The sequence below is a fragment of the Peromyscus leucopus genome, chromosome 4 (assembly GCF_004664715.2).
Source record: "Peromyscus leucopus breed LL Stock chromosome 4, UCI_PerLeu_2.1, whole genome shotgun sequence".
Taxonomy (NCBI): Eukaryota; Metazoa; Chordata; class Mammalia; order Rodentia; family Cricetidae; genus Peromyscus; species Peromyscus leucopus.
Genome location: NC_051066.1, coordinates 65,746,436 through 65,761,806, shown reverse-complemented (window position 1 = coordinate 65,761,806; position 15,371 = coordinate 65,746,436). Strand labels below are relative to the sequence as shown.

The 15,371-nt window shown below is 39.3% G+C and overlaps 2 protein-coding genes across 2 annotated transcripts; both read right to left on the bottom strand.

Annotated features, from left to right (window-relative positions):
* Window positions 1-3,782: 3,782 nt before the first annotated feature.
* LOC114685902 (olfactory receptor 4C45-like) lies at window positions 3,783-4,706 on the bottom strand. The gene has a single exon (XM_028860544.1). It carries the CDS (start codon window positions 4,701-4,703, stop codon window positions 3,783-3,785), a length of 921 nt encoding a protein of 306 aa, XP_028716377.1. The 5' UTR covers window positions 4,704-4,706.
* Window positions 4,707-13,238: 8,532 nt separating this feature from the next.
* Window positions 13,239-14,170, bottom strand: LOC114685903 (olfactory receptor 4C5-like). Its single transcript, XM_028860545.1, is given in 2 exon segments — window positions 13,239-14,014; window positions 14,017-14,170. Coding segments are annotated over 2 exon segments (930 nt in total).
* Between the last annotated feature and the right edge of the window lie 1,201 nt (window positions 14,171-15,371).

Below are 15,371 nucleotides of genomic sequence, written 5' to 3'. Positions count from 1 at the left end.
GCAATGTCCATGGCCTATGTTAGCACAGGGTCATTGGAGCCATGCTGTGCTGAGCCAGCCCCACTCTTCACTGGCCCTGGATAGCTGTTTCTGTTCCTTGATGGATATTGCAGCAGGCGAGCTGGCCCTACTCCTCAGGGGAGAGTTCATCCTCATACTTGGGAAAGATGGACCCGCTTCTCACCATAGGCGTGCACCTCACCTAGTAAGCACCCTAGAGCTGATCCTGTGGTTGGAGATGTAGGTGAGCCGACCCTGAGGGTATGAGAGCAGGAGAGTAGACTCCATTCCCCCTCATCTACCACATGATGGCACGGATGAGGGAAAGGTTCCCCCCCCCCCCCCCCCCCCCGCCTCACCCATTACCACTGCACATGATAGAGCTGGCCCTGAGGTCATAAGAGATAGCTAGCCCTGACCCTCATTGGCTGCAGCACATGAGAAAGCAAGCAGCCTCTGCTTCCCTTCTGGGCAGCACAGTAGAGCTGACCCTGTTGTTGGTGTGCAGGTAAGCCAGCCCTGAGAGTGTGAGAGCACGAGATCTGATCCCATCCCACTTCGTATGCCCTCTCCAACAATCTGGAGAGAGGGTCCTTCATCTTTGCCTGGGCAAAACAGTAGAGCTGGTCCTGGGGGTGTGAGTGGGGGGGACCGGATCTGAGGACCTCAGAGCAGGAGAACTGACTAGGCTCGCTCCTTGCTGTAGGCTGAATTGGGTGAGCTAGCTGAGGCAGTGCTAGGGAGCTTATTTGGGTGATGATGATGAGGGAAAGCTAGTGAACTGACCAACCCAGCTACCACCCAGTCCCACAAGCAGGGCTATGAATTGGGTCACCCCAACATCACCGAATCTGTGAACTGTTGGAGCACGTGAAGAGGATGAACCTACAAATCCAAAACAGCAGGATCTCCATGTCGCAGGACAACAGCAGGATGTCCATGGTGGTGCGGCAGAAGCCAGAGGCTCAGAGCCAGACCAATGACTCGTGACAACGAACACTTGCAAGTAAAGGTGAATGGACTAAAGGGTGAACTGTGTGACCCAATGGGCTACACTACAATTGTTCACGACAAGATTCTTCTTTTTTGTTTTTATTTGGTTTGGTTTTGGCTCTTCTTTTAAATTTGGTGTTGTAGTTTTTTGGGAAGAGACTGCAAGGGCAGAATGCAGATGTGAGGGGACAGGAAGATAAATGGGATCAGAATGCACGGTGTGAAACCCACAGAGAATCAATAAAAATTAACAAAAAAGAAAAAAAACTTTTCATATAATATGTTCTGATCACTGTTTCCCTTCCCCCATCAACCAGATCCTCTCTACATCCCCACCTATCCAATTTATGCCTTCTCTCTCTCTCTCTCTCTCTCTCTCTCTCTCTCTCTCTCTCTCTCTCTCTCTCTCTCTCTCAAACAAACTGGTAAATAAGAAAAGCAAACAACTAGAAATTAAAAAAAATTGAAAAAGCATAACACATACATACACATACACACACACACACCCATAAGAACACAAAATCAGAAACCATAATATACTAGCAAAAGATGAGTAAGATAAAAAAAAAATTCCCAAAGCAATATGAGACAAAAAAAAATTCTAAGAAATACCACTGAATTCTTTGTGTTGGGCATCTAGAGCTGGTGGCATGGAGCCTACCTTAAGTGTGGTTTATATACCCAGTGAAATTCCATTGGAGAAAACTGATGTTTCCTTTGCAAGAAGTAGTTAATGCAGATAGCTTTTTGATTAGAGATGAGAGCTCATGTCCACTTCTTCTCTGTGCTGGGATCCCATCTGGCTTGAACCTGTACAGGCCTCGTGAATGGCTAGTGCAGGACAGTAGTTGTGTGCTAAGATTCTTCTCTTAGGAGTGGCAGCCCCAGCATGCATTATCCTCTGCTGACATCCCTGAAGCTTATCCACAGTTTGAGCAATTTCACAATTTTAATTGATACACTACTTCAGTGTGAATAATTTATTTCTTGCTATTTAAGTATATATGTAAATACACTTCCTTTTGCTGAAGAATTGGGAAAGATGAAGCAGGTACAGAGAGAAGCAGCTGACATGCATTCATAGCACTAATTAGTGCCAGAGATAAGATGGCATGTAAGGCCTATTTGGTCCAGGCTTTATCAACTATCAACCATATTTTCATTCACTCAAGCCAATTTTCTCAATTCTTCAAAAATAATTTTACTCTGTGTGTGTGTGTGTGTGTGTGTGTGTGTGTGTGTGTGTATCACTGTTGGGTGACTTACTCAATTATTTCCCAACTTATTTTGTGAGATAGGGTCTCTCACCGATCCTGGAGTTCACTAATAGGCAGAATGTTGGCTTGCAAGCCCTGGAATCCACCTTCTCCTTCCTCCAACACTGGGTCACAGATGGTTTCTGCCATGCTTGGCTTTTATGGAAATTGGGGATCCAAATTCAGGTTCTCATGGCAAGCACTGTGCCCAGGGAGCAATCTGCACAGCCTGAAATCTTTTATTTTAAACAGATAATTTCATATTTGAAGACATAGCATAGAAGAACTTCTGAATGGGGTGGGTTTGTGTGTGTGTGTGTGTGTGTGAAAAATGAAGTAGAAATGTTCTCTCTGTGTGGTTTTGTTAAGTGAGATTTTTTTCCTACTGCTTTAGTAGAACATTTGGAAACCTCTTTAACTTAGGAAGCTATGAAATATATTTGGTGAATAATTTCTTGAAGACTTATCCCACCTTCTATACTACTTTCATATAGAGTTGTCTTTCTTTCTTTCTTTTAAAATGTAGCCTCATTTAAAATACAACCTGTAGTGCTGAGCATGTAAGGTACCAAGCATATTAGTGTTGGCCTATTTCACACCTACAATAATAGAACTGTACCAGTACTTGGTTCTTTCCTCTTCATAAATATTCTCCTAACAATAATATTAAAGTTTATGCTTTATGAATGCATTATACTAATGATGAGAATTGTTCAAATGGATTTTACATGATATTTGTTTTTCTTATTTTACAGAAATTGAGTACTGTGGGAGTTCTAAAAAACACTGTGGGCTGTGACTGTTCCTTCTGAGCCTTAATGTCAGTCCAGCCTTCTTATATACTCCTAACGTGAATTGATATTTCTGTCAGTGGAAGAAGGGATACATAAGAAAATGCAGTATGTTACAGCAGCAATCACACATGTTGAGACTCCATGGGTGTGCCATCTCTACTATGTCTAGTCATCATTATCTTACAGTAGGCATCCTAGTCCTCTGGCCTTCGCAATGTTCTTGTCCTGTGTTTTGAAATGTTCCCTGAGATTTACATATAGGGACTGCATTTAAGATGCACTATTTGGGCAGGCCATCCCTTGGTCACTTATTCTCTGAATTTTCATTAGGTGTGGATCTCTGTAGTAGCCTTCATTTGCTGCAAAAAGAAATTATCTGATGAGAAGTGAGAGCCGTATTTATCATATATATATATATATATATATATATATATATATATATATATATGCATCTCCACACTGTACTCCATTCAGAGATATAATTACTATTCAAATAAAATTAGAAAATGGAGGAACAGCAGATCTGGGGGAGAGGAGAGGTGGTGGGAACAGGGAGGAGCGGAGGGAAGGGAGACTGCAGTAGAGATGTATTGTAAAAGAGAAGAACAACAAAATAAAAAAAGAAAATTTGGTGCAGATAGGATAGAATTCACTATCATAATTTTAACCATTTAAAAAGGAGAACAAGTGTCCATGAAACAGCACCAGACATTGTTTTTAAAAACACAAATCACCAGGTTTATGCATCACCAGCTTTCCACATTTGACCCCAGAGCTTCTTCATAACTTTTTTGACCTCCTCATTTCTGAGGGTATAGATTAGAGGGTTCAACATAGGTGTCACCAGAGTGCAAAACACAGTCACAGCTTTGTCAGTGGGGAAGGAGGTCATAGGCCTTAAGTACAGGTATGAACAAGGTACAAAGAATAAGACAACAACAGTGACATGAGATGCACAGGTAGACAGGGCTTTGCGACGCCCTTCTGAACTGTGATTCCTCAGGGAGTGAAGGATGACCACATAGGAAGCAACCAGCATAGAGAAAATGAGTAAACACAGTGACCCACTGTTGGCAGCAATCAGTGGTCCTAGAGTGTGAGTGTCAGTGCAGGCCAGCTCCAGGAGTGGTATTAAATCACACATAAAATGGTCAATGATATTTGGGCCACAGAAAGGTAACTGGGCCATAAATAAAATCTGTATTCCTCCATGGATGAATCCCAGGACTATAGCAGCCCCCACAAGAAATACACAGACAGGTCTGCTCATGATGGTCATGTAGTGCAAAGGCTTGCAGATGGCTATGTAGCGATCATAGGCCATGGAAACCAGCAAGATGATTTCAGCTGCACCAAAAAAATGTTCAGCAAAAAGCTGAGTCATGCAGCCATTGAAGGATATGCTGCTCTTCTCAGAGATCAAGTCATAGATCATTTTGGGTGCTATGGAAGAAGAGTAGAAACCATCTGTGATGGACAAGGAGGACAGAAAAAAGTACATGGGAGTAGCGAGGACTGGGCTGATGAAGATGGTAACTGAGATGAGCATGTTACCTGCCAGGGTGAGCAAATACACTATTGAGCACATGATAAATAAGAGTTTCTGCAGATCTGGGTCTTGAGTCAAGCCCAGGAGGATGAATTCTGTGACATTGTTCATCCTTTCCCTTCATTTAGTTCAAGTTGTATGCATATGCTCATCTGAAAAATAAAAATAGGATGTCCAAGTGGTAATATTTTAAATTCTAAACTAAAATACTTCGTCATCTCATTGTTGTAATTGATGAAATAAAAAGCTACAATTTTACTTCTGCACTTAAGATCACTTTGCAGATAATTTTGAAGATGAGAAGTGGGTTAGCTTAGTAGTAATACTTTAGTATAATACCAAGACAAAGAAAAGACTTATTAAGGTTGTTGGCTGAAGGTTAACTGTCAACTCCCCTTTTTTAAAATCCTGGGAACAATCTCAAACTTGGCTTTCTTTTATTGTTTTTTGTTTCTTGTGTGGAAAATATCATGGATTTTAATTCATTTGAAATTACATTTGTGCATGAATGTGCACGTTAAGTGTCTATGAACACAGTGTGCATGAAATTCATTGCTACACTAAAGAACTAAAGCCTGAAGCCTTGCTGGATGTAAAGATCCTGTGTTCTGTGTGTATGATTCCTCTGTATCATATGATGCGCATGAACCCAGGGACAGAGACAGAACTATAGGGAGAGTTACTTACTTTCTGGATGACAAAATAACTTTTTTTTTTTTACAGCTCATTGAGTATAATTAATTCAAGAACAGCAGCTTTTATGCCAGATTTCCCACGCCCCTTCTTTTATGAACCCCCCCTGCTCCCCGTTTTTTTGGTTTTTCAAGACAGGGTTTCTATGTGTAGCTTTTTGCCTTTCATGGATCTTGCTCTGTAGACCAGGCTGGCCTCAAACTCACATAGATCTGCTTGTCTCTGGCTCCTGAGTGCTGGGATTAAAGGCGTGCACCACCACCACCCAGCTTGATCCATTTTTTGTATCTTTGGATGTGTTTATGTGAAGTCTCCAAAGTCCTTCTAAGTCCTTACAACATTTTATAAATTTTCCCAGATTTTGAACTATTTTTCCTCTTTTAGGATTATGTTCAGGGTTAGGTAAAATTCTCCTGGGCACTCACTGTAAATGGAATTATATGAGGTGAGGCCACCTATTAGAGGGCTGGCTAAGAAAATATACTTTCTATTTTTGGTATACAGCCAATCAAAATAGAAGAATTTATAGTTTTCACTGACAACTGGTACAAATGTTGATGGTATACAAAAATGTTTTCTTCCAATTTATGTCCATGTGGACTTTCACTAGCACATCAGTGTTTTTACAAAAGAGGAGAGGTTTTATTCTTTCTCTTCCCCTTTCTTCCCCTTTCCACAACACCTGCAAAAAAACCCTAAGCAACATAATTTCCTTACAATAACATCCAAATTCAAGGTAGAGTCAGCTTCAAGACCCCTAGTTACAATACAAGTGAGGAGAAATGAATTTGGTTTTTTGGAGCCCGTTCTGGGGTTCTCGTGCTTTACCCAGCAGGTCCGAATAGAGGATGATCAGGACCACGGCCTGAGTGCAGTGTCTGAGATGTCTGCACTTGGCTGTGCTGGGGAGGAGTCTTTGCTCCACCCTTGGCGTCTCTATAAAAACCCTGACCAGAGACAGTCCGGGCCGTTGGAATAGTTCAGGCCCTCTCGAGGCTATCCTTTATTTTCTATCTTTTATCTCCGCAGATTCTCGCTATAAATCCTTCTATCTAATATTTCCTGCTGCTCGCACTCAAGAAAACTCTGGGAAGCTGTGGGGGTGGTGGGTAAACGCCCCACAGGTTTTTAGGGTGGCTTAGTCCCTGCATATTTCCCTTTTATTCATTAGACCTGAATATGGGAACTATATGATTAATCATTCTCAATGTATTTAACTTAAAGTTCTAACTTCAATGAAGCTGTTACAAACAAGACTTCAGACTACTGGACATAGCATTTTAAAAGTGACTTCAGTCATTCCCAATATCACCTGACTTGGGAATTCCTACAAATTATTTAATGTTATTGTGTCTCACACATTCATTTTTTTTTTTTTTAGCAAAACATTACACTTTGAGTCCACTATAAGATTACAAGGTCTACTTCAATGAGGATAAACTGTCCAAATCAAGTGAATCCACTTAAAGTATTTCAAGAAACAATGTAGTTTCACTGACCTGGGTGTAGTTGAGTGTAGAGACATCTCTGTCTGTAGTTTAGTGCAGTTACTGTTTCTTCCCCTCTGGGCACATGCAGCACAGCTTTCCACAGACTCTGTGAGCTGACGTCTCTTTAGACAGTTCTGCAGTGTGATTGTTTCCAGTTTTTTCATTCCCATTGTCACAATTTATTCTGAAATGAGCTATTTTAGCCAGGAAAGTTTGATGATTCTAGGGCTTAATTTCTTTGCACTCTGATGCTTTCCTGAAATATATTTATAGCCATATATATTTTTCTATATACAGAAATATACTTTAAGTTAAAAGCACTCAAAACAAAAACTAACATCTCAAAGCAGAAAATATTTGTCTATTTCCCTATAAAATGTGTAGTGAATAGAAAAGCTTGTTTGGACCTGGTTTTCACTTTCACTCTGGGCACCTGCTTTGCTTCCTATCAGCCCAGGAAAGTTGCGCAGAAAGAATTTCTTTCATTCCTAACTTGTTTCTAGTTAACTTACCTCTGTAGAAACTCACTGAGACCAAGCAGTGACTCTGAAACAAATCTTGTTACTACATCTCTACACAAACCAATGATTTGTGATTTCTTCTCCCTTGATTCTGAACAACTGTTTAAATAGACTTTCAGAAAGAATATAGGCTCTGATAATGCTTTGGACTCTCAAGTACCCAAAGGATTGATAATTGTTTCTGTTGAAATCTTTGCCAAGACAGTAGTCATGGTCTTCTGCATACTCCCACTTGGTACCTGTAAACTTCTTTAGCAGTGATCTATTTTAGGAATGCATTTGGGTTGGGATTAAATAGGTGTGTACACTGAAGTTTAGGATAAAACCTGTGTGCTATAACTTTGAAAACTCCTTTATTAAAATTTTATAAAAACTTCTTTTTTTCTAATTGTAACTTTGTTGATGTTGGCCCAGTACACAGAATGGTTTCAGGTATAGTTTACAATTCAGAGAATAGATTTCTCACTAAAAATATGACTAGTTTGAAGGATATGGTCCCTTAAAGCTTGAAATGACAGTTTTCAGCATTAGAGATGGTGACATTTTCATTAATGGCATGTTTAGTCAAAGGGATGATGCAGGACCATTACCTACCATAGACTGGAGATAGGAATTAAAAAGTCAGAGACACCATTTTTCTTTGGTGTGATTGCCTACATCACACAATGTCTTGGGTAACTGTTGAACATGCATTTTTTTCTAAATCTCTACTCCAGAAAGAAAACTGATTGTGAGAGTTAGGTGCCATATTCTCAATAAGTAGGTATTGAGAAATTCACACATAGCCAAGGACTAGTGTATAAATATACACAGTTAGCGAATAGAATCACTTTACCAAGGAGATTCCAGCAGCTTCTGAGGTGATGTCAAACTAGCTGAAATTTCACATGTAATCATTTTTCTATTGATGTAATCAGTCTTTCCATTTAAACAAGGTTAACATATACCTGAATTTGAGGGCCAGCAAAGAAAAGCAAATCTTCCATCTCTATTGTTAATAGTCAATATTTGTTGACTTTGTTGACCACAATTCTTAGTCATAAGCCTCTCTGTATTTAACAAATGTAAATGTAAAGTTCAGGTAAGTGTCTGTGGTAGTTTGAATAAAAATGGCCACCATAGGTCCCCAGAGGGAGTGGCACTCTTAGGCAGTATGGCCTTATTGGAGATGTGGCCCTGTTGGAGGAAGTATATCACTGGGGGAGGTCGGGTTTGAGGTTTCAGATGCTCAAGCCAGGTCCGTTGTCTTACTCTCTTCATGCTATCAGGGGATCCAGATGTAGAACTCTCTGCTACCTCTTTTTAGTATCATATGTGCCTGCATGCTGCCGTGCTTCTAGCTACAGCAATAGTCGACTAAACCTCTGTACTGTAAGCCAGCCCAATTAAAGGTTTTCCTTTATAAGAGTTGCCATGGTCTTGGTGTCTCTTTACAGCAATTATGTCCTAAGACAATGGCATTAAGCATATTCACATTATTGTAAACCAGTTTCCTCATCAATAACTAGTAAAAATTTTGTCTTTCCAGACTATATTCCTTAATCATGAAGGCTACTTATCATTCTTTTTTCTAAGTTTTTGTTAATACTTTCTTCTAAGTTCTGGCAAGCACTATTTTCTTTCTCATAAATTTTACTTCTCTAGCTAACTTCCACCGGTTGCATAGTACAGTATCTGATCTTTCACAAACATGTCTTTTTAGGGTATCAGGAATTGAATTCAGGGCCTTGCACATGCCAGGAGAGTGTTCTAGCCTCAAGCTTCATATAGAACACCTTCTGGGTAAAGGCTTCATGTACAAACTCTCTCTGGTAAAGGTACTTAGTGTAATGGCTTTGAGGTTCATCTCTGTTGAAGTATGTGCCTGAGTTTGGTTTTTTCTTTTGATAGAGAAACATTAATAAAATGTGCTATATAAAAAAAAAAACCAGATGACTTCATAGATAATTCTCTCAAACACTTAAAGTAGTACTAATATTTCTCAATCTCTTCTACAAAATAATGAGAAAGAATACTTTAAAACTCACTTACGAGGCATAATAAAACAAACTAGAACACTAAGGAACATTGTGCTGGGTAGTTTCTGTTAACCTAATATAAACTAGCATCACTTAGAAAAGGAATTCTCAACTGAGGAATTCCCTCTAATAGAATGGGCTGTGGCAAGTCTGTGAGTCATTTTCTTGTTTAATGATTGATGTGAAAGATCCCAGCTCACTGTAACTGAGCGTTTTTCTGTGTTCCCGCCTAGTGGCTTCATGGTTCCCACAGCCATTCAGACCCAAGTAAACATACAGAGGTTTATATTAATTAAACTGCTCCGCCATTAGCTCAGGCCTACCACTGATTAGCTCTGACATTTAAGCTCAGCCCATTTTTGTTAATCTATATGTCACCACATTTTCCGCGGCTTTACCTATGTGCCATTACATGCTGCTCTCTGGATGAAGGCCTAGCGTCTCCTTACTCAGCCTTCCTGTTCCCAGAATTCTCCTTGTCTGTTTTCCCCCTCCTATACTTCCTGCCTGGCTACTGGCCAATCAGCATTTTATTTATCAACCAATCAGAGCAACACATTCACAGCATATAGAGCATCCCACAGCACCTCACTTTGAGTATTGTAACCATAGGCAGGTAGGGTGGTCCTAGGATGAATATATGTGTTATGTGTGTGTGTATATATATAAATATTCCTATTCATGGCATTATACCACATTTTCATTAGGAGGGTCTTGGTTAGACAATCATCTTGTTCGGATTTTTCATGGGTGCAGCTTCCCTATTGTGTCTAGAAGAACCAGCAAGCATCCTGGTCCATTGGCTCTTACATTTTTATGTTCCCTCTTCTGCGACTACAGGCAATCAGTGGCTGCTGACAGAAGAATTGGTTTTCTCCAGGAACAGGTTCCCTGCTGTTATCCAATCCCTAGTGCTCAGCTCTAAACACATGTGCATATATGCAACACTAAAATGACTCAGTAGGTCATATATGTGTATGCGTGTGTGCTGCATGTATACATGTAAGTGCATGTGCACATGCGTGTGCGTGCACGTGCGTGCATGTGTGTGTGTGTGTGTGTGTGTGTGTGTGTGTAAGAAGAGGTAATGATGTCAAGTGGGGAAGGGTTTGAGGATAGCCACAAGAGGAAGCTGAAGCAGAGGGGGAGGGTAGAAATGATGTAAATGTAGTACTCATTGCATGAAATTCTCAAAACAATTTTAAATAAAAAATATAATCAGACTTAGGGGGAAAAAGAAAAGACAGATCACAGCCAAGATAGAAATCTTCTGAATCTTAGCAATTTCATTACTGCCATCATAAAGACCAAATTAAGAAAAGTGACTCCTTATTTACGCCTATCCCTACATTGAATATCACCAGTTACAAAATATCAATATGTTGCTACCTCCTTTTCCAGCCCAGTTGTTTTAGGTAATACTTTTTTTGCAGAAGTTATGTCAATTGCAGGTTTAAACATTTAGCAGCCATATACTCTTTCCTGGATCTCCTTTCCCTGGTGTAGCAAGGCTAGAAGCTAATGCGTTGAGTTGGAAGAGTCTTTAGGGAAAACAACCTGGGTTTGAAAGTAACCATGTGGAGAATGTCTTCCCTCAAGACCACTCCTCCAGTAGTGAGTGAGCAAGAAATGAAACTGTTATGTGTTAAACTGAGAATTCAAAAATGTATCTGTACATTATGTAACTACAGCAAAACACAGCTTACTCCTGACTAATAATTGCATCTACTAACTTCAGTTTTTTTTAAAAAAATATAGATATTAAGACCAGAATAGGATCACATAGAATTTTGGCAATTGTCTGAGTCCTCAAATACTGTGGAATAGATAATACCAATCCTTATAAAGCCAAATTCAAACAGAGCCTTTTTCTGGTTCAACATAACACATCACACTAATGCATTTAAGCAATTTCTTATCCCCTTTATTTAAAATATAAAGTAAAATTGAGCAAAATTACATAAATATACACTAGTAATTAACTGTGAAATTATGACATCAAATGTGAACTAGCATTTCCAAGATTATCAAGAAAATCGTCTTACTTTATAAAATTTTCCTTGGAGAACTTTGTACACGAGTACTGTGTCTACATCACCCTCACTCCTCTCTCACTCCTCAAACTGTCCTGATGGCTCCTCCCTTCAAAATTCATGATCTCTTAGTTATTATTTTCACATGTGTATACGTGTGTGTATATATGTGTCTATATGAACACATGACTATACAACACACTGAATATGTTTACTGCTGTTTGTATGTTCATGTGTTCAGAGTTCACTACTTGGGATTGGGCAACCTGTGTAGGCGTTCATCCCTGGAGGAAACTGATCCTCTATCTTTCCGCAGCCATCGACCACCGTGTGAGATTTCCCCTGTTTATGTTGGCACACTAACTGTTTATGTCAGCATGCAGGTTTTGTTCAAACAGCCACATTGTTGAGATTCCATGATGCATTTTCCCCATCACCATTTGGGGCACACTATTCAGCAACAGGAGCCCTGGGCCTCTGAGTCTTATAATCTTCTACCTCCTCTTCCATGATTTTCCATGAGCAGACACATATAATCTGCATTTTGACTACTTGCAAATCTCTGTGATAATCTCTATAAGCTACAAAAGAAGAGGAATGAGATCCATACTTATCTTTGAATATAAGGGTGAGTATTTAAAATGCATTTAGAAATTATATTCATTTGGGGAAATGGCAGTAGTAGGTTCTCCTCTCTGATCAATGACAGCTCCAGCCACAGGAAATTGTTTTGCTTTATAGAACCAGGCATTAATTCTCTCCTACTGAGCAGGCCTTACATCCAATTAGACAACTGTTGGTTACTTCCAAGATAAAAGTGCTACCATTGCACCATTATAGAAATCTTGCTGATCCAGTCATTGAACTGGTTCATAGACTTTACAGATGGGTAGCATTACCAATTTCTTGTCTCAATTGGCAGCATACATAGCACCTTCCAATGCCATGAAAGCCAGTCTTCAAGGAGGAGCCTTCTTGGTCAGTTTAATTTCTAAGTCCTATGTCTGAAATGTGTAGTATCTTTAGCAATAAGACCTTACCTTCAAATTCTGGGAGGCAACCAAAGACAGTGGCAAGAGCCTGTATTGTTTTGGGAGACTCTTGTATTCCTGAAACCAATAACTTGAGATGAGATTTTCTAAGCTCTGGCACTGGAATTTTGGTTAGTGCATGGCTTTGTGGCTTGGAGGGTTGGTTGGGGGACATGCCCAGGGGACATGCCAACACAGATGGGGATAATTTCACACGGCCCTATCCCTAGATGAAGAGAGGCAGGCAATCAATGTTTATTTCTCCTTAAAAATTTGTTTATGTCTCAAATTATTCTCCATATTATTGATCTAAAATTCCATATGCAGACTAAGTGTTTAGAATTTCTTTCTGATTTACTCAGATATCCATTTTTTTTTTTGTATCAGGTACTTTTGCTCATATAAAGGTATCTGCAAGGAAAGCATGCAGAAGAGTTTTTTCACACAGACACACAAATCTCCAGAAAACACCTTCTACCTGAGTTGTCTAGATTTTTCTGTTGGTTATATGTGGAAGAAATTTATACCACTCCTTGGCTTTAATCAAAGAAAATCATTTATTCTGAAATCAGCAAGATTAAAATGTCAACATTGCTCCTGGAGCTGGGCAGTGTGGCCATATAAATTTTGGAGTGAGTTTTGCCCAAAGATTTAGATTTTCATTGCTCAAAAGGTTTTAAGTAGAAGACCTTTCAGTCACCTTTAGCAAAATATGAATGTTTATAAAAGAGAATTTCGTACAGATTCTAGAAGACAAGGAGAATGAAATACACTCACATAGCCTGATTTCAATAGTAGTATCTTTTACACGAATCATACTTGTTAAAATAAGGAATCACATTTATTTATGTCCTCTCAATTCATGGGAATCTTTCTCTAGCTTTTCGTTGGTTCCAGAGTTTCCTCATGGCAGTTTTCACCTCTGTGTTCCTGAGGGTGTAGATTAAAGGGTTTAACATGGGTGTTATCACAGTGTAGAACACAGCCACAGCTTTGTCAATGGGGAAGATGACCATGGGCCGAAGGTAAACGAATATGCAGGGTACAAAGAATAGGATGACTACTGTAATATGGGAGGCACAGGTGGAGAGAGCCTTTCTCTGTTCTTCAGTGCTATGAGTTTTTAGAGAGCAAAGGATGAGGACATAGGAAGTGAGAAGAATAGAAAAGATTAGCATACACATTAACCCACTGTTGGCAGCCACAAAGAGTCCGAAGACATGGTTGTCAGTGCAGGAGAGTTTTAAGAGAGGGAAAAGGTCACAGATGAAATGGTCAATGATATTTGGGCCGCAGAAGGGCAACCAGATCATAAAAAGAATTTGAATTAGAGCATGGAGAAATCCCCCAGCCCAGGCCATGGAAACCAGGAAGCCACACACTCTCCTGTTCATTGTGATCATGTAGTGTAGGGGCTTGCAGATGGCTACATAGCGGTCATAGGCCATGGCTGTGAGCAGCATGATCTCAACTCCACCAAAGAAATGTTCTGCAAAGATCTGAGTCATGCAACCATAGAAAGAAATGGATTTCTTTTCAGCAAGTAAGTCAAATATCATTTTTGGGGTCATGGTGGAAGAGCAGCAGCCATCTACAAAAGATAGGAAGGACAGGAAAAAATACATGGGGGATCCAGTGCTGGACTAGAGATGACAGTTACAATAATGAGTAGATTGCCAAGGAGGGTAAGAGAGTAGATAAGTGTGAATATGACAAACAAGAGTTTCTGCACATCCGGGTTCTGTGTCAGGCCAAGTAGAATGAATTCTGTCACATTGTTCATTTGCTTCATGAATCATCTGTGAATAGCAAGATGATTGAAATTGTGGCTGACAAATATTGAATAAGCAAGCAATTTCTTTTATATATCTTCACTGTAACACAGATGGGTATATCAAGTAGCAAAACCCAGTTTTAAAATTTCTTAAAATTGGACAGTATTACTGGTCATATAATGAGTACATCGCCCTCTTCTCTCTCATACCTGGACACACACACACAGACACACATGACCTTATTCAAAACACCTTGGACAAAGCCTGTAGTGGACATAACACACAACACTATGTGATGTAATATTTCATCTAAAGTTAATTGAAACTTTAGAACTCATTATTTCAGAACTTTAGTCATGTTTAGATTTCTGGGGCATTTTATACATAAAAATACAGTTTAAGAAAGATTTACTACAGCAAAATTTCTATTTGATCTAAAGAAGCAAAAAGCAGAACGTGTTCTTTAGAGTTAGATGAACTATTTTGCTTCCACCAATTATGCTGCTAAAACTTATCATTTATAACATAGGGGAAATAACAAATTATATGGAGGCATTAATAAATATCTTTATCACATATATCAAACTTTAAATCTTTTTTTGTGTGTGTTGTATGTATATGTTTCTATTGGTGTGTGTGCTTGCATATATGTATGTCTGTGAACCAGGAGAACAGAGGTTGACATCAGGTGTCTTCAATTGCCCTCCATCTTATTGTTTGAGATATGTCCTCCTCACTGGTCCTATAACTCACTGATTGGCTAGACTGGCAGGCCCTTACTGTTCTTCACTCTCCCTGTGCTGGGGTTTCAAACAGGTGCTGCCATGTCCAGGTTGTACATGGTGTTAGGGATCCACACTCAGGTCCTTCCATGCTTGTGCAACAGTGCTTTGCCCACTGAGCCACCTCCTTATCCCCCAAACACGTGCTTTTCCACATACTGGAGATTTTTGATAAAAGAGGAAAACAGTAAACAAAAAATACACATTATTATTTGTAGTCTCAAAATATATCTTAGTATTAATCAGAAGATAAATGGAAAACCCAACTCAATAAATGAGAAAATAACTACTAAATATATTCAGAAAATGGTTAAATGCAGAAATAAATGCATTTAGCCATAGAAAAAATATAAAGATACATAATATTTTTGGTACTTTAAAAATATAAGCAAACTAATGAACTCAGGCGAATCCAACAAGAAAATAAATATGGTTT